General features: G+C 36.3%; 1 protein-coding gene across 5 annotated transcripts in view; it reads left to right on the top strand.

Moving 5' to 3' along the window:
- Positions 1–20,167, top strand: part of UTRN (utrophin) — a 357,859-nt gene that overhangs the window by 130,722 nt on the left and 206,970 nt on the right. For all 5 annotated transcript variants that reach the window (XM_042017303.1, XM_042017301.1, XM_042017304.1 and 2 more), the window contains 9 exons: positions 4,872–5,063; positions 6,858–7,030; positions 10,897–11,047; positions 12,383–12,558; positions 13,447–13,582; positions 14,606–14,755; positions 15,925–16,009; positions 17,567–17,772; positions 18,943–19,060. In XM_042017303.1, coding sequence (XP_041873237.1) covers positions 4,872–5,063; positions 6,858–7,030; positions 10,897–11,047; positions 12,383–12,558; positions 13,447–13,582; positions 14,606–14,755; positions 15,925–16,009; positions 17,567–17,772; positions 18,943–19,060 — 1,387 coding nt within the window. The remainder of the gene's footprint in view (positions 1–4,871; positions 5,064–6,857; positions 7,031–10,896; positions 11,048–12,382; positions 12,559–13,446; positions 13,583–14,605; positions 14,756–15,924; positions 16,010–17,566; positions 17,773–18,942; positions 19,061–20,167) is intronic.

The following is a 20,167-nucleotide window of genomic DNA, read 5'->3' on the forward strand; positions in this document are numbered from 1 at the left end:
CAATTACAATAGACTGTTGATGGAGAAACATTATCCTTGCTCAGAATCAGCTAAGTTGTGTAAAAATATCCTTGTTCTCTCAGATGTAGTTTCTGGTTTTTCTGGGTCAGCTACACTGTCAGAAAGGGACCACAGCAGTTTTCGTTACTGGTGTGAAACTTGGAAACTCAAACTGCTGCTTTTGTTTCATGTGCCCGTGTCTCTAGATTTCTGATATTTGAGTGCTAAGCCAGCTTGTCTCAAGTGGCCTTATTTTACTTTTATGGCTTGTTCTATCACTGGCTCTACTAATCAATCTTGAGCACTGAAAATGGTGTGGTATTGTAACGTTGCTAAAGGGAGAAATAGTCTTCCCAAATATCATCATCATTTTAGATAATCACTGTTGATCCAGAATATTTTCTTAGAGCCACCAGACTTGAAAATTGCAGTGCTTGTTGCTCATCTCAGCTTAGGACTGAGAAGCACTAAATGAATTCTTGAACCACTAGTGTGCAGGTGGCTTAAGCCCTCACCTTGATGTAAGGAAGCTGTAGCGAGCAGAGGAAGAGAAACTGGTGTTTGAAGTGAACAAAACAGGGAGGGAAAGGAACATTTCAGATGCCAAGCTGGGGAGTAGACTTCAATTAAACTTTTATGTAATACATTATTTATGCTTTTGTAAGCAAGTGTGGAGGAGAGGACTTATTTATGGTGCTTGACGGTCATATCTATATATTGATTTGCTGGAAGTAGCTGGATCATAAATATTCCTCATCATTTATGCTTCTAGGAATTATGGAGTTAAAATATCTCTGAAATATTGGTAATCCTTCTGCATAGTAGGTACTTTTGAGTAAGCCTTGTTTTGCCACAAATCCATTAGCAAGAAAAGCCTGCATTAGAAGTTTGCAGAACCTTGAGGTCCTTCTTTTCTAATGTTGATTTAGTATTTATTTAAATTTGACTATTCTGGCTTGGTTCAGAATGAGGGAAAGAGAAAAATTAAACTGTGAATTGCAGGGGTAATTAGTTGCCTAAATTCCTGAGAGATTTTTTCCAGGTTTTAGGATGTTGTTTTGAAGTGAAAATGATAATTTTGCAGATGGTAAGTGAATATGCAATTGCAGGCACAGTGCATTTTTTCCTATAAACGGAAGCAGACATCATCTTAAAGGCTCTTGAAGTATTATTTCTGTAATAAAGAAAACATTTGTTTTTGCTAGTATGAATTTTATAGGAAAGGTTCTGGATTACTTAAATAAGAACAATTGTTTGCTGATTGCATTAATTAACAGAAAAACAAACAAAATGGACATGAGGTTTGGGTTTTGGGAAGCCCTTTTCTGGAAAACTGGCTCTGAAATATTTTGAGTGTGAGAGAAGGGGCAAGGAATGGTAAAAAAGTTTGTGTCTATTCAAAAGATTATTTTTTTTTACAGAGACAATCTGCTATTTGTCTGAAAAATACTTTTGGTTAAAATGCATATATAGTTAAGCATCCAAGGAGGTAATCGATTTAATTTTATGTTAATGTCTAGGGCAGTATCTTCCAAAGTTCACTTGGAAGAAAGTCAGAAAATCTCCTTGATTTGAATCATTGGTAGATTTTGTTTCAAAATATATTTAACTATAAAAGGGGAGAGGGGAGAAATATCTGAAACTGAATTCTGAATTGCATGTTAAACTGTATGCTGAGTATAGGAGGAAAAAAAAAATTTATTTGACCCCTGAATTAAAAGTATTTTTAGCAGTTCTCATTGAGTGGCCTTATATATAGAATGTTCACTAATAACCAAGTATTCTCTTTATTCCCCCAATCTTTTGTTTTTGCTAGAATTTAAAGAGGGAGCAAATTTATTAAGCATGCTCTATCAACACTGAAATTAAAGTAGAAAAGAACTATTAAGTCACCCAGTCAGATTTCCTCTTAAATAACCTTTGATTGACTTTTTTATTTGTGTATACTTAAGAAAAATTATGGGAACACTGAAGCGCTACTCCTATAAAGACAAAGAGGGGTCTTTTAGCCTGGAGAAGAGAAGGCTCTGGGGAGATTCTTATAGCAGCCTCCCCGTACCTACAGGAAAGCTGGAGGGGACTTCTTACAAAGGCATGGAGGGATAACACAAGGGACAATGGCTTTAATCTGTAAGAGCATAGGTTTAGATTAGGTATTAGGAAGGAATTCTTCACTGTGAGGGTGGTGAGACACTGGAACAGCTTGGCCAGAGAAGCTGTGGATGCCCCATCCCTGGAAGTGTTCTAGTCCAGGTTTGATGAGGTGTTGTGCAACCTGATGTAGTGGAAGGTGTCCCTGCCCATGGCAGGGGGATTGGAACGAGATGGTCCTTAAGGTCCCTTTCCAACCTAAATCATTCTGATTCTGTGAAAACAGTTTGCTTACCTGAGGTTTTTTATTAGTTAATTAAAAAAAACCAAACCAAAACAAAAAACCAACAGAGCCAAGCAAGCAAAACCAGCTTCTGTGCTATTTAGGTATTTGTCAGGTAACTGTGAGAGAGTTACATACAACTCCTCTTCTATTTTTTAGCATAGTATGCTGCATTTTAGGAGCTTCCAGTCTGTGATGCAAGGTAGAGAACAGCTGAACAATTAAAACTCTGCTGTAGTAAAGCACTAATGCATTTATAACACTTACATATGTTCACCTTCAAGAATGAAGGTTGCGGGAGGAGGAAGCATCATCTCAGTGATGGGAGGCAGCTGGAGGAGATTAGCAATGAGGTGTGCTCTGGAGGAGCAGCACCAGGAGGAATTCACTGCTTAGCAGAACAGAGTAATCTGGCCCAGGATGGTGTTACTGGGAAAGCAGAGAGTTTCAGAACATGCCAATGCACAAGTACAAAACAAGTTTGCTGCATGCCAAAACACGCTGTTTTAAACCTTGTGCAAGTTTTTTCTAATGAGAGACAAAGCAGTGTGTGGGAAGCAGAAACATAATAAAGTCCAGTGACCTATTCATCTGTGTGAAGTCGATTCTGGACTGTTGCCTGTGTGAGAATGGGATTTGTGGACTGATTGGGAGTTAGAAAAAACACCTCGTGAAGATGTTGCAGATGGCTGTGCTGTAGAAGGCATCCTGGTGTTTTTTTCTTACCTTGACCTGTTTCATATTGTTAGGGAAAAGATGCTTTGAGTTGCACAGACTAATTTCTTTGGAACAGGGCCCTTTCCTTCCACAGGAAACCGTATCACTGTCTAAGCCTTGGGCTTTTGCTCCAAATTTCATTGATGGAAGCTGATAAAATATATTCAGAGCCTCAAGGAAATATGTTTGGGGAGCATCAGGGACCAAGATGCTGAGTTTGTAGCTAAAGTGTATGGAGTAAGCCTTGTTTTTAATTGTGGCACTTGCTTGGTGTACTGAATTGAAAGCAATACTGAGTAGTTTGTGATGCTTTTCTGTAATTCATGTTTTTAGTAGACTTATGCTGGGGTGCCCTCGCATCCAGTTTCTTTGGTATGCAATGAATGACTGAAAGCAAATTGTATTTGGTGGTACAGGTCTCGTGGAAGCAAAGCTGTGTCCTCAGTTTCAGTAGAGAGATGATTGTCTACAAAACAAAAAAACCGCAAAACAAAGAAAATCCTTAGGAACATTTAGTGCGTGCAAAGTCGTGAATGGTGACTATGTGAATGTACCTTTTCTGCCGCAGTCCTTGCTTAATTTGCACTACATGTGCTGGTAATATTAGGTTCCAGTTAATCTGAGTGACATATTTGAAATTCTCAGAAACATGTGAAGGAGGAAGGTACAGACAGGTGTTTGCAAGCCACTTGGTTAGTGGGGCTTTAATATTTTATTGATTGTCAGCTGTGCTAGAGATTTTCATGTGTGCACCCAGCCCAGACAAATTGGAAAGTAAAATTCACTGGCTGAAATTGCTATGAACATACATTTATTCTTTACTCTCTTAAATGTGTTCTCAACTGGTAGTAAATCACACAGTCCTGTGCCTCTCCTGCTTGACTCAAATTCGCCAAATACAACCTGGTGATTTAAAGTTGCTCGATTTCTTTATTTGAAGGTGGGCTTTCTTTTTATTCGATTATTTTATTAAAGAACTGGGCTGTTTTCAGAGATGGTAACAGAATCCTGTTTGACAAGAAAGGTTTTCTGCTAAAAACTGCTGTCAGCCTGCTTCACCTGCCTTTGCTAATTTTTTGCCAGGCGTGGCTGAGGGATAGCTTCCTGTTGCAGGCTTCCTAATGTTTCAGACCCAGCCCACAATTTGTGAGCCAAGAAAAAGCTGCATTAAATTATTGTTCTTACTCTCTTATCTGCCAACATTGTACTTGGCTAGATAGACTAGTCTTTCAGCCAGTGTAGAAAACAATTACCAAGCTCTGGAGGAGTTACTGTCTTTTATTACTGCAAAATATTGGAGTACTGGTGGAGCACTAATTTATTTAAAAAAATGGTTAGAAAATGTGGGTGGGGATGCCTACTGAAAAGAATATGGATGGGAAATAAAGTGTGTTTCAGTAAACTGGTATCTTTGTGATGAAGGAAGCAGAGTTGGTTGTAACACTAGATTCAGGCTCAATCAAGAAGTGTTATTTCTGGAAATGGGAAGGATCAAGGTAAGAGAAACAGCAGTACCCTTCCCATTTCTTGGAGTTTTAATCAAGAATAATACAGAGTCACTGTGAAGCATGATATCTACTGTTTTCTAACTTTTAAAATAAATAGAGAAAGTCCTGTGCAGGACTTGCAGCTTTCCGAATTTATGTAACTTTGCTAGAAAGGCTTTTGTTTTGTCTTTTAATGTAGAAAAGTATTTATTCTGAATATAGCTTATTGATTTAGGATTTTTTCATAAAATGGATTGTTGTTTGAAATATAAAATTAATTTTCATGTTTTTAGGCAATCCCTGTCCAGCAGAGGTTAAAAGGCCAATTTGCTACAGGAGTTAGGACCTTGCCTTTCTCGGCTGAGTACTTGGTTGAAATCAACAAAGTTTTGCTGGCCATGGCTGATGTTGAGCTGCTGCTGAATGCATCAGAGCTAAATACTGGCATCTACGAAGATTTTTCAGCTCAGGAAGATGCACTGAAGGTACTGCATGCCTAAGCATTATATTCAGAGCAGAGAAGGGAAACAGCAGAATAAAGGCCACCACTGGCCGCTGCAACTGTATTGCTGTATTTATGGTTTTGCTTGGTAGATACAGGATCAATATGCACTGAAAACTAAAAAATGACAGTTCTGTTGGCTATTTTTTTTTTCTATGCATAATCTGGATACAAAGTATAGCAGCATGAAATCTGGGTGGGAGGTTGAGGGAGCAATGTTTAATTTGTTGTAGACACTTGTATTTTTCATTGTAGTTTAAATAACTCTTAGAGAAATGCTAAAGCCAATCTCCTTACATTCCTGCTTGATAGCCTTAATACAGCTGCTGTTCTTAGGTCATGTGAAAACAATTGCTCACATAGGAAGAGGAGAGGGTGGTTCTTGACTTTTTATAAAGCTATATGTGATGCCTCAAGATGATGGTACCTGTTTCAGTTTTAAACTCCCCCTTCTTATTGTCAGCCAGTGGATTTACCTGTGTGATTAATAATAAGGAAATAGTTAAGGACCTGGCCTTTTTCAAAAGGGGATGAAGAAATTGTGTTTGAAAATAATGAATCCTCCTGGGAAATAGGAGTTGAGTATGTAGAAGTCTGAGTCCTGGTTAATTCTTAGCATACAAAAGAGTGTGAAACAGATTTTCCCAGAAAACATCCATTGGAGTTGGGAATTACACATGGCATGGTGCAGTGTACATGTACCTCTCTGGATTGGGAATCATAGCGGGATCCATGTGTCATGTCTGAGGTGTAGTCAGGCTTTGCCTCTCACCAAGAGCTGGATTAGCTGTTCCTGCAGCTGCTATATAGGTCCTTTAAAAGCTTTTCAGAATTCCAGTCCATTTTTCTGGCATGCTTTTCTTTCTGCTGTGTTCATGACTCCATTTTTCATGTCTTGGTTTTTTATACATTTTACAAAAGCAAATATGGGAATGGTGCCAGCCTTTGACAAAGCGGGCAGCCTTTCATTGATGAAATTCTCTTGTCCCTGCTTACGCTGCTTCTGTGCTGCCTTGAGTGCTGTTAGGAGTGTTTATGTTAAGACGGGTTTACAATACTTCATTTTGGAGCAAGTGTCTCGTCTGATTTTGAAGTTTTGGTATATTCTAAGAGTGTTTTCACAAAAAGCAAATAGCAGAGCATAGAATTTTTAGAAGCATTACTGTTTTAAATTCAAAAAGATAAGTAAATTCCACTGTCTGCATGGACTGTTTGTCCTCCGAATACCAAGGCAGTCTTACAACAGTATCTGGTTTAAAGGAATTTTCACATCATAGTTCAATGGTATTTGAAATTGATTACTTTAACTTTGTCATTTAAATCTAAAACCTTTATGGAGCTTTATGCTTTTGCAGTTCTGTGCATATGGGAGGTCACATGAAGCATGATAAAAGTCACATTTCGTGGTCCATTTTTTTACATGGGGAAAGAGTATGAGCAGTGTCTTCATGACATGGGCAGATTTGTTTAATAATGAAGATACTGTTGTTTTGAGAAGTATGGTGTGTCCCTTTACCTTAGGGACAAATTAGATATATATGAAATATTTCATCATTTTAATAAAAACTTGAAAAGGACACATGCTTAAAAGGTGTGATGAACTATTCATTTCAGTTGCTAAAACCTATTTAAACTGTAAACTGCTGGTACTGGTGCTCATGGTCTTACTGTAGATGCTGATTTTTGGAAGAGAATTTTGAAAAGATTATTTTTTGATATTTTGCTTTTATTTCCTGCTGGTGTTGACTAATAGCTTGTGTCATTACTGTGCTTGCAGAACATAAAAGATATTTTGGATAAACTTGGGGATCAAATTGCAGTCATACATGAAAAGCAGCCTGATGTTATATTGGAAGCATCTGGACTGGAGGCAATACAAATAGGAGATGCACTAACACAGTTGAATGCAGAATGGGACAGAATTAATAGAATGTACAATGATCGTAAGTGGTAAGTCAAGCATGATTGGTCTCTCTGGCCATGTGGAAAATACTTTATGTACATGTTTATGTAAGTGTTTTTCAAATGTACCTTAATGATGAAGATGAGTTTGGGAGTTATCAGCTTTAATATGTTGGTATTACAAAATTATTTCCAGAATTATTCAATGTTGATACCATTAATATGGAAATTGCAGTTTGACTGCTTTTATGAAGCTGATTGTTTCTACTTTATTAAATAGAAGGTTTTATAAACAAAACATGAAATTTTGGTTTTGTAAAGGTATCTCAAACCAAAGTTCTAGAAGAATAATGTTGAGTAGGACATCTTTTAACATTCAAGGTTGATTTTTGAGGGAAGGATGCAGTTTAAAAGAATGGGATCTTTAAAATACAGCACCTATGATAGTTGTCAATAATATTTGTTGTGAGTAATTGAAGATGAGAGATGACCTGATTAGAAAATGTTGTGCTTAGGAAAACAAGAGACTACTAAAATCTTAAGTAAGTAAGTGCTTAAGAAATAGGTATTTCCAATTTCCTTTCTACAAAGAGGTGTAATTTCACTTGGGCAAAAAGTTTGATTTCTCCCCACCCCTTACAGAAGATACTCTAAACTTTTTACCTTATCTGAATCAGTTTAAAATGTTTATAAACAAACCCAGCACGACTTAGTCAAACTTGGAAAAGTGTATTAGATGAATATTTTAAGTTGGAATTTGTAGAAGTGTGAAAGTATGTGTTCAGGAAGTTACCACAAAGCTGAAGGTGCTCACACTGCAAGCAGCAGTGGACACTGAAATTGCTGCTATGCAAAGAACCCCTTAATGACTTAAAATTATTCTATGAAATTTAAAATTAAATACAAAGGCTTATACTGTAGTTAATTTGCTTTTACAGTATTTCCTTTTTAATGATGATGTAAGGTAATGAATGATGTAGAAGTTTTGCAGAGCATAAAGTAATGTTTAACCATGTTTACTTGCTTTGTAGCACCAGAAAACTGATATCAAACACATGTGGCAGTGTATTTTGAAGAGATGTTTTTAGGAGGAGTGTGTATTACTTAAGCAGATGTTTGCAACTATTTCTCAGAGCACTGATGTATGTGTAGGGATATAAAAATCAGTTGATGGTATCATCTAAATAGAGACTTCCAGAAATTCTGGATCCCTGGATCAGTGGAGGATGAAGATTCCTAATACTCAGCAGGCAATGTTGTTTCACTGTGGGTTCTTTAATTAGAAAGCAGTGATGCCAGCTAAGTACAACTTTCTGTGTTCTTGCTGGTTGCTCGTGGTCACCTGCTGTATTTGGAAACAACTGCTCCAGAATCTGGTGTCCATCCATATTTATAAGCCTGCAGCTATTTTATTGTCCTCATAGGTACTGTATGCACTCAGCTTTAGTTATGCCTTTTTCTTCCTACTTGTAATTTACTTGAAAAGCTTTTAACTAATGTGAACATTTTGTAAGTATGAGTACAGTTTCATTTAAGTAGCCAGGGCTGACCAGAAAAGTAGTCTTCTTATTGAAAAAGGTAAGTGTATCAAAGAGTAGGTTCAGTGTTGATGAATAACTGGCAAAACGGAACAGATCACCTCTTCAGTCACTTTGCTGATACACATTAATTTTGAACTTCATAAAGTTTGTAAAGTTCTGCATATTATTGAGAATAATAGTGGGCTTTGTTTTCCTACAAAAATGGACTACTGGACTAGCAATTTAGATAAATGGTATGTAGCCTTCTGAGTATATAAAATGCTGCAATTTTAATAGAAGCATGCACTTTGGTCAATGAAGACATTATTAATTGCAATATTAAAATGGCGTTAGTATTTTTATACTGTTTCCGTTACAAAGAAGAATTCTTAGCCAAGTTTAATCTTGCTTTTCCTAGTTTTGCACTAAGTATAAGCTAGATGACTATCTCCTTAATCATTTTAGGCTTTTTTCTATTTCTGGAGTGGGTGGGGATTTGACAAAATTAGGAGAAGCAGCATTTGAAGCCTCCAGCTAAAGACTGACTTAGTTTTCAGAGGTAGTAAAGATTTTGTGATTGAATGCCAGCTAAGTAGTTAAACCTTTGATAAAAGCTCTGATAAAGCCAAGCACAAGTTGAATTGAACTTTACTTAGCAAAGCTTCTAAGTAGTCAACTAAATCCAGCTGGCTACAGTTGGAGTTAAACGTGTAGAGTAAAATGTGTGTATATATGGACTTAAAGCTTTGAGCTGTTTGTAACAGTGCTGGTTTGCTAGTTCTCCTTTTGCTATGGGTTTTCCCCCAGTGCTAAAAGTGTTGATGACTTGGGAATGAGAAGTGGTTTGGAAACAGTGGATTCCTGCACAGGAGGCAAAGGATAGCCAAGTTTTGGTGCAATAGTCACAGGTACTTTTAAAAGTACTTTGGTACTGGAAGCAGTCTGTAGGGAAACAGCAGCACATGCATCTGACTCAAAACTGGAGTGAAACTTTGCTCATTGCTCAAAAAGTCATGTGGTCAAAACTCCCTCAAAAACTTTAATTTTTAAGGAATCAAATTTAATCTATTTTAAGTGCTTAGAATGTATCTTCTCATTAAATGTGGAATGAGTTACTATTATGGGACAGAAATGTACATGAGAAATAAAGGGAGATTGAGGTTTGGGGTCAGTCTACAGGTTGGTCTAGGGTATTGAATCAAAGTATGTGCCAGAAACTGAAATGGTAGAAGTAGGAGATAAGGTTAGAAAAACTTAAGTAGGGATTTTTAAGACTTCTTTACTGGAATTGGCCAATAATAATAATAACAATAACAAAAAAGCCCTGTATGTATCAAGAAATATGTATGTTTTGTAAAATGAGATTCAATTTTAATGAAAACAATCTTGCTAAGAACTCTGGGATTGTTGATTTCTGTGAAAAAAATAGTTGCAATGGTAGCTCTTTAAAGTTCTTTCTTATGCTGCTAATTTCAGATTGCATCTATATGTGTGCATATACCCCGGAGTCTTCACTGGTGCAGTTGTTTGCAATTGTTGCAATAATGAGCTGCAAATGAGATCATTCCTCAGTCAAAATAGGTTTCCTCTGATTAGCAGTAGTCTTGGCCTCATATGTCTTTAAAGATGACTGTTTTTATTAGTTTGGAATAGTTAACAATCAACAAATAGAAAACAAACCTCTCTGTTCCTTTCTGGCGTGTTTTTGTCATGCTCTCACTTCGTTAGCTTGTTAACATAAGAGAGCTCTCATTTTATTAAAAAACAACTGACTGTGGTAATTTTCCTGTTCCATGCTAGAGCATGTTGCCCTTCAAGTTAAGCAACACATTAATTTGAGGCTGCAAAGATGATGACAATGAAATATCTGGTAAATTATTGTGTGATTAAATTGTATAAGACCGACTTATGCGTGTTCACTGATAATACTATTTAATCAAATATATAATCTATATAATCAAAATCACCATCACTTAATTAATCCTGGGCATCAGCACCCCATAGCTTACGAAGGAGAAAAAGGAGCAAGAGTCATTAATCATATTTCATGTTTCACACTGTCTGATAGCTAAATTGTTTCACGATTAAAGGAGGGAAGGGTTCTGCAGACCAGTTTGATGTAGCTAATTAATCTTTATTTTTTAAGTGGTAGAAACAAAAGTTTGCTTAGGACTGCCCTTTCTTCCTTCAGCTGGAAGTTAATGACAGTCTGTGCTGTTGGCTTTCACCACAGCTAGCTACTGTGCCAGGAAGCCTTCAGTTACTAGGACTTGGTTAATCAGGTTGTGTGTTAGTCTTTCTGTTCTGCAAGGCAAATCTACGCAGTGGAGTGGGATTCCTAGCCTTCTAACTGCAATGGTTTGGTTAATTTTTCAATCCTTTGGTTTCCCACAGTTGCTTTGACAGAGCGATTGAGGTGTGGAGGCAGTTCCACTGTGATCTCAATGATCTCTCCCACTGGATAACAGAGGCTGAAGTGTTACTGGCTGATGCCCGGGGACCAGATGGCAGCCTGGAGCTGCAGACAGCTGGGCTGCATCAGCAGGTATGTGTGAATCGGGCAGAAAATGAGCAAGATGGAAAAAGCCTAGATTTTTGTCTAAAATTGTAGTTTAATAGATAGACATATGGATTTGCAGTGGGGCTGTCCAATTACACTTCAAAAAGCAGTAACTCTTAACATTTCTATTTTGGCTGCAGTTTAAAATTTATTCTTGGGGAAGAGCTCAACTCCTGCTTATAGTTTGGGGTTTTATAATTATTGCTCTTACTATGGATAGGTTTGAGATAATTTGATAAATCAAATGTTGGCATAATTTGTCAGTTTATAAGTTTTGTTACAGCTTCAGAAATATGTTAATCAGATAAAAAATCCAGTATATTATTTCACTTGCTTTCAACTCACAATTTTAAAAAAAGGACCCCAGTGAAGGTCATTTGTTACTTAGCAAATTATTTATTGAAACAAATTACTTTTGAAGATACTACCTTGTATAAACAATCTAGAAAAAGAGAAGATTCCAGATACAGGGGTTTTATGTTTGATTTTTTTTTTTCTTCTGATTTTGGTTCTGGAATTTAGCTCCCTGATGTCTTTTTAGTTATTTTACTTCCTTTTAAATAAGGAGAAGAAAACATAACTTTAAGGATCAAGGCTTTTTTTTCTTTTGAGAATATTAGATATCCAAGTATCAGATGTGTGTTGTGAAAGAAAAGTAAGTTCTATCTAAGACACAGCTTGTGTTTTATCCTTGCTGCTGCTTGAAGTTTTCTTCAAGAATTTCACTTCTCTTTTTTGAAACATCTTATTCCTAATCTAGTTGCAAAGATATTTTTGCTAACAGTGTAAGATTTTTGCAGTGGTTAGGGATGTTCGAAAATTTAATCCTGATGTCTTCTGACTTTCTTTAGCTTCATGAATTTTCTGTGGATCTAGGATGATGGCAGCAATGCCATAGTTACCCTGGCTAAAATACTCTGAAGTTAAAGAAGTATCTGGGGTATAGATTATGAAAAGAACAGGTTAAAAGTCATACCATCTGTTAGAACCACTAGGAAGTGCTGTACATTAATAGAAAAGGAATCAAATATGAGTGTAGATTTTAGCATAGATGGCTTAAATGAATTCTTGTGATTCTTTGTAGTATTTGCAGCCTATTCTGTGTCACTATCTTTCTATGACACTTAGAAAATTGAATTAGATTCAATAACAGAACATTAATAATTTGATCAACAGCATCCATTTCTAAGTAAGGTGGTTTTAAGTGCCTGTTTTTAGTAAAATAATATGCACCCAGGATTCATCCTGTGTCTCATGAGCCAGATCAAAGTCACTTTAGGTCAGTAATAAAATTCTGTGTGGCTTTTACATTTCTGACAGGAACTCGAAGAGGGAGTCAACAGCCATCAGACCAGTGTTTCAGCATTGAACAGAACTGGAGAAGGGATCATACAGAAACTGTCTGCTACGGATGGGAGCTTCCTACAGGAGAAACTGGCAGGATTGAATAGACGCTGGAAAGCAATCACAACAGAGGTCATGGATAGACAACAGAGGTAATAAGTTAATCAAAAATTTGGATGTCTGACCAGATGCAATAAGGAGAATTTCATTTAGTAGACTCTGGGAGAGAGAGTGCATTCTATTGCACCCTGTCATTAATCTGAATTTCCCTAATGTTCAGAGCTCTGTTTGGAACTGTTGTCTAGACAAATTTCTCATAAATCCACCTGCACTTGACTGCTTAGTAAGTCTTTGTTTAGTACAACTCACAAAATGACTACCACAAAACTACTTTTCTTACACTTTGTACTTTGTTCTTAAAATAATTTCTTTATAAAGCCAGACTTTTTAGGAAGAATTGCTCAGCTACTTTCTCTGGCTGAAGCTGAACTGTAAGTACATCGCATTAATTTTTATTTTATCATTGACATAGATACACTAATTGAAACAACTGGTATTGTTCTTGAACCACAATATTGTAAAGTAAGATATTTATGTAATTATGTGTTTTTAACATCCCCTGATACATTTAGAAATGTAATAGGAACTTGCTTAATTACTTAGTTTGAGAAATTTCATTAAGGTTTTATGTGATTTAGGGAAAGTATTATATATGTCCCTAAAACTTCCAGGAGAAAAATTCAGTGGCCTTATAATGACATGCAATGATTAGGCGTGTAGGTGTTGTCATTACTATTGCTTACGTTTAATGTGTTCCGCAGTCTTTTAAAAGTCTGTTTTGTGACTTTGGAACTAAAACACATCTGTTTTGAAGGTAGTAGTATTTATTTGCAAATATCTTGCATTTTAATGGTGATGGTAGAATCTTTTCATGATAAAAATGAATCCTTTAAAATGCTCCCAGCACTGAAAAACACTTGACTGTGGCATCAGAATTAATGTAGGACTGATGTGCTGGACTTTTTGTTTCACTTTTTAAGGCTAAAAGGAGAGAACCAGCAGCTGATAGAGTACAGAAAGAAGCTTGATGAGCTGCGTTGTTGGTTAGAAAATGTAGAAAATGCTCTGGACACAAGATTTACATTCAACCATGAAGAAAACTTGCAAGAATTACAGGCAAGATTGATTAGTGTGTTTATGTGTATACATCTGTAAGTCTTGTGTAAAGCATCAGGACATGGCTTTTGGGGAGGGGAATTTTCACATTGCAAATAGGCAAAGAAATATTATGGTTGTGTGAGACAATTTTGTGAGATTACTTACACAGGCAGGATGCACCCTGAAATGAAGTTGGGTTGAGTTGGTAACTGTTATGTAGCCAGAAGATGATGTCTGTGTATGAAAGAGTGAGAAACAGATATACTACTGATAAAATTTAGTAAGTAGAATTTCACAGGAGATGATGTTGTGTGTGTGTCAGCTTCGTAATTGCTAAAACCTGTAGAAGAAAGCTGATAACCTTAAATGGTAAGTAATACCATTGTCCCATTTACTGGGCAATTGTAATACTTTTTTATGTGTGAGATTTTATTTAATCTGCTTTTTAAACTGTAAGGGTTTTGGCCATTTCAAGTAAGCTGTGTGCATATGTATGTATTTTTCCTGTTTTTGTGTCTGGCTTTGACAACAAAACGTCTTTGGTTTGTAGGATGTGTGAAAGAGAATGTTTCTGAAATACTAAAAGAACGAGAGGAATAGTCAGTCCAACTAACCTGCTTGCTCATTTTTTTAAAAATCAGTAATTTAAAAAAAGGCAACAAAAAACCCAACAAAATCCCAACCAACCTCTTTTAGACCAAATCTAGGTGGGAAGTCTTGAACAAGTGTTTATAAATGATGTAAAGTGGCTGCAGTTGTGTTTGCCTAAACAAATTGACTCACGTCAGCTGAGTATTTGATGCCTGACTGTCATCAAAGTGTAATTTTTCTTGTCATCTGCCTTAATATAAATGCCAGAAGTGAAACATAATAAATGTTTCAATAATTTCTAGATCAAGCATAGAAACCAAAATAGAAGCTATTCTGTTTATGTTCAGGGAAATGCCTAATATTGGAGTTAAAAGAAAGCTTTCCTCCTCCTTTGCTTAAGCATGTATGCATTTTATTTCATTTCATCTAAAGCTCTTCTGTCCATTTTAGGTCTTAAGTGAAGAGATGGAAGTACTGGGTGGCAAACTGGAATGGCTGAACAGAACTGAACCTGAAGTGCTGTTGGATAAAAACGTTGGTCTTCAGGAAAAAGACAAACTTTCTGACTGCCTGCAGTCCCTCAATGTGAGGTGGAATAAGGTGTGCATTTCTTCAGTATTGGGTACCTGAGGCTGAATATAGTGATATACTTGGAATGGTTGTTCTCCTTTTCATGTATCTATGACATGTGGTGTGTACATAAAATGACTTGGAAGCCATGCAGGAATGATCAGGAAATGTACCCCAAACAATTTTCACACGAAAATACTGATGGACATTTTTCTGTCAGATTGAGTTAATTTAATTAGCTTAGGTTTTTCTGTTGTTTTGGTTTGTTTTTTTTTTCTTTCATGTAGGCTTATTTTTTTGAAAGATGGATCAAAAGTATCAGCTAGATCAAAAATATTTTGCTTATTTGAGTCAAACAGTAATGTATTAACTTGAAATTGAGAGAATAAATCTTTGCTATGTAGGAAAGTTGAATGCTTGTAGCAGTTAAGAAGAAAAGAAATGAAGCTGTGGTAAAGCTTAGTAAGAAAATCTTATCAAGTGTGTCTGGGTTTCTTCTTAAGCATAACTGCTATAAATTAGAAACTCCTGTGTTCAATCTCATTGGAAAGGCTGGTTGGAGTAAAACAATTTTTTTCAAGCAAAGCCTGGAGATCCAAATGAAAAAAAAAATTAAATTATTTGAGATTATTTTATGGATGACACAGGTAAGAATGTGTTGGGGAAAGGGGCATTTGATAGTTCAGAGAAAGAAAAAAGATGTGTTTTTACCAGTTCAGCCATGAAAATGGGGATTCCCCCACTGTTTTGTATACTACATTTCCCTCACTGCATTTAAAAACTTTTAAAAAGCAAATAGGCAAATTTGTTTTCACTACAATGGAGTTGTAACATTTTTTCCTTTTTCAATTAGTTCCCTATTTCTCTACTTTTGTGTGACTGACAAATTATGCTTTGCGTCATCTTTTCTTCAAAGTATATTCAAATGAGTTATAGTTTTGGTGCTTAGACAGTAAAAAACATGTAAATGACCAGTCTACAATAGTTTATTTATTTCTTCTCAATATTTAGGTATGACACTGGGATCTTTTGAAAGAAAAACACTTGAGTACCTCTTGAAGTTTTTATTGTTTTTAAAGGATACCTTCAAAAAATACTTGAAATGTATCTGAGGTGTGGTTGTCTTTCAATAAGAGATTACTTTTCTGCCATTAATATAGGTTGTGTTACTGTTTTTATTTCTCTGTTCTGGTCTGTAGGTGTCCAGAGAAGTGCCTGACAAAGTGAGAGAATTGGAGGCATTTGTTGGGCAGTCCCATCTTGTTACGAAGACAAAGCCTTCTGGTGAGTGATCAGTCCTTCTGTTCTGCTTAATTGTCTTGAGTGTAATCCTGTTTGCAGTCAAAAGTAATTGAAAAAGGAAAAAACTCTATGAACTTAGACAAATATAAATAAGAAATGTTGAACCACAGTGCTCTACTTAAGGCTGCCTTCATATTACTGTGGGAGAGACAGAATGTTTGGGTACGGAAGAAGTCACTCTACTGTTCAGGGCTGGGGGAGTCTTTTGGAGTTCCTCTAAGAGTTTTGGAATGGAGAAAGGTTTTAGTAAGGCTTAGGCTTCTTCATCAGGTCTAGGTACAAAGTAGAAACCAAAATAGCTGTGTTTGTGACAGGCTGGTTTCCTGTGGATTTGGGGTCATACCTTTGACTAATTAAGATCCACTAGAAGCTTTCCACACAGCTAATTATTTGTAAAGTATCTCTTGCATGCAGATTTTTTGCAGTCCTATAAATAAAGGCCATTCTGCTTCTTTTGGCTCAGTTAGGGACAGAGATGGATCTCCCTTATCTGCTAGATACTTACCTTCCAGAATGTCTTAGGGAAGGCTGTCCAAATATATGTTCTTGTATGAGGCACTGACACTGGTCATATTTTCAAGTTGTTGGAGGCAGTTCAGCAGATACAGATTGTAAACAAAATGCCCAGGTCTCCCTTTTGGAAATTTAGGTAAAGACAACAGCCCTTGCCTGAAAAAAATTGCAACTCAAACTTCAGTAAATTAACTCACTAATTTTTTTTTTTTTTTAATTCAGCATCAGTAAACAAAATTTGAGGCAAACCAACTTCTGTTTAATCCTGTTAAAAACCTTGAATTCAGCTTGTTCTCCTTTCATACAAGGTGTTTGTTAAACAAAGCTCCTGTGTTTCATTGTTTGAGGGAAGTATGAAATATTCATGCTCCAGCTTGATGTGACTTAATGTTTCTTGGAACTAGAACACAACTTCTGGAGTGAATCTTACTATTCATTCACCTCATTCCTCACTTCTTTGTTGCGTCAGGTTAAAAAGATAGAAAGGATGTGACTGAACTAGTGGGCATCTGTCCCTGCCTCAGACAGCCGTCGAATGCCAAGTCCATGAAGCATCTATTGCAGAAGCTTGACTTGTGCTTATTCTGAGCCAAGAGTGGAGAATACCTTTTTGCTACATAATAGAAAACTGAGGAAGACAATTTTAGATGTTTATCTTAAAAAAAGTATTGGGTTTTATGCTTCATAAGGGTCAATTCCCTTTTGTATCAGAGAGTGTTTAGCTTCACTTTATTAGATTTAATGTAATTTGGTTTTTGCAAGTTTTCATCTTGTTTATTTTTAATTTAGGCTGAATCATTAGGATGAGTCTTTTTGGCATGCAGTAAAAAAAATAGCTGCCTTAAAGGTGCACAAGAAATTTCTGATTACTTAGCTTCTGGTTGTTAAAATACAGTTTTTGCTGTGCTTTCTCTATAGATGCTGTTCCATATTTATAGGAATTACAAAACATCCCTGTTATTCCAAGAACTGCTCATATGGCCATGATTACTTTTTCTTTAACAGAACCCCCACACTCTGTTTCAGATATCCAAAAGGTGGTGCTAGCATCTTCTTCATTGGAAATTCCTGTTCAGACGCAGCAGGCTTTGGAACTTTCTGCACCTGCTGATCTGGACAAAACTAGAACTGAGCTGGCTGACTGGTTGGTACTGATTGACCAGATGCTCAAGTCAAACATAGTCACTGTGGGAAATACTGAAGAGATCAATCGGACTATTGCACGAATGAAAGTATGTGTTTTTGTGAAGGCTAGTAGAAAATTGTCTCATATTTTTAATAGTTTTTGCATTCAGTAAGCAAATGAAAAGTAATTAAGGTGTTTAAAAACAAGGGGAAAAAAACCCTGACTGCAACTAAATGCATAACATGAAAGTTACACTTTAAATGATGTTCTTATTACACTCCTTTCTCCTTCAGAGCCATTTCCAGTTAATTCTTGTATCCCTGTGTGAGCTAAGCACTGTTACATTTTTGTTTAAAACAAAGAAAATGGAGAATATCTCCTGACACCTTTTGGGGTTTGTATAGTTAACTTACCCTGAAGACTTTGGAGAAGCTTCATGTTTGCTTAGTGGGTGACCTTTGATTCACTCTTTACTGGTTTCTAATGGGTTTTGTTTGCTGTAGTTACACTAAATTGATTTCCAGAGGCATGCTAAGAAGATTGAAAATTGTAACAGAAATGCTTATGATGTAAATGTTTTATTTCTGTTGATAGCTCAAGCTATGTTGAACTGTGATTAAGGGCAGTATTAGTGAGATGTATGCAGCTGTTAAGGTTCATTTTATATGACTTAATATCAATTAACTAAGTGTAGAGTAAAAACTGTAGGCTAAACAAGTGCTAAACTGTTTCTGTGAGTATCTCACATAGTCTGGAATTTGAAAGAATAACATGATGTACAGTAGCTTTGGAAATGCTTTGCTTTAACTGTATAATATTTGTAATATGTGCTTCTGGTACACTGCCATAGTAAGAGAACAACAGTTTATAAAACAACATTATATGGTCTGATTGTTCCTTACAGTTGTTTTCCTTCTTCACTTTCCCCCTGTACCCACTGCTGCTTCTGAGATATATAAATGATGACAGCTTGGTTAGGAGAAAAATAAGTTATGGAGGAGTGAAAAATAGATATTGGAAAACACTGGGCAACAACTGTGGTAACTGTGGCTTGTACAGTTAACTTTCACCTCTGGATTTTCAGTAACTGTAATTTACAATATTTTAGCTTTTTAAAGCAGTGCTATAATAATGTAGCAATTCAAGGGTTAAAGTATTGATGGGACCAGCAGTATCCTTGTGGAGACACATGTGGTTTTTTATCTACAAATAATACAGATGAATTTAACTAATTTCTACTTTTTGGACTTAAAAATCATATCCTAATTCTCAACAGATAACCAATGCAGATATGGACCATCGGCACCCGCAGCTTGATTCTGTTTTTACATTGGCTCAGAATTTGAAAAATAAAACTTCCAGTTCAGACATTAGGACAGAGATCACAGAAAAAAGTAAGTTTCTCCATCCTGTGTTTGTGACTACATTGTTTCCATGGCAGTAAAAATCTTCATATCTTTCTCTTAAATTCTCAAGTGAGCCTAGCTGAAGTTGCCTTCCTTGAAAAGGAAAAGAACACTTGGCAATTAAGTGGCTTTCATTTAAAAAGTCTAATGAAAATTCCTGGAACAAGAATTGCTGCTTGTTTTTTTGACTGGCCATTTTTTCAGGTACAAAGGTCAATAGTATTGCTGGAATTTCAAAACATTTTGTGAAGAATTTGGGTTGCTTCACAGCCACAGGGATGAGGATGTTATTTATTGAGAAAAGGAGCTAATCATGTGTCTTTGTTTTTGTTGAACTTTGAGGCACTGGACAGTTAGAAACATGAATGTACTGACTTTAGGACAATGAGTTTGCATGTGTACTTTGAAAATTGTTGACTGACAGTAGAGATTTTAAGTCACTGACATGTACTTGAAAATTTAATTTCCAATTTAAAGGCCCCCACTCCCTCTGAAAATTTATTTTACTGGTACTTAAGAAATGTCCAATTGTCACAATTTGAAACTAATGGACAATCTGGTTTTGGAAATCTTAAGATTTGCTGGTTGCTAAGATTAGAAAATTCATGCAGCAGGGAATACCATAGTTAGAAGTAAAGATGGAAAGATATATTTTCTTATGTTCCCCTCTGTAATGTAGTTTTCCTTTACTACACCTACATGAATTTCTTTGGTGTCCATAAGACTCGATGTAGATGGTGGGCTCAGATAGAAAGCCCACAGATGGGTGGCTTTTCTGGGAGTCTGATGAGATGGCATCTGCTGTCTGAGGTTCACAGACTATGGATTGGTAGGGGGGAGTAAGACTCAAAGAAGCAACTTAGTTTTGCAGTTACTCAGAACTAGGGGTCAGGTGGAAACTCTGGGGAGGATAATAACCATGTACTCCATGGGAGTCTGTCAACGAGGGGACATTGGGTCAAGCATTCCTGATTCTTCAGAAAAGCTGAACAAGAAGTAAAGGACTGTATGTTGAAAGTTTGAGTTCCCCTATAGTCATGCCCATCCAGGGTGGGAAAAGAGAAGCTGTATATTGTTCCGTGGATTAAGCTTCCA

The sequence above is a fragment of the Corvus kubaryi genome, unplaced genomic scaffold, assembly GCF_017639235.1.
Source record: "Corvus kubaryi isolate FWS band 111438036 unplaced genomic scaffold, C.kubaryi_AGA036_p1.0 split3-73, whole genome shotgun sequence".
Taxonomy (NCBI): Eukaryota; Metazoa; Chordata; class Aves; order Passeriformes; family Corvidae; genus Corvus; species Corvus kubaryi.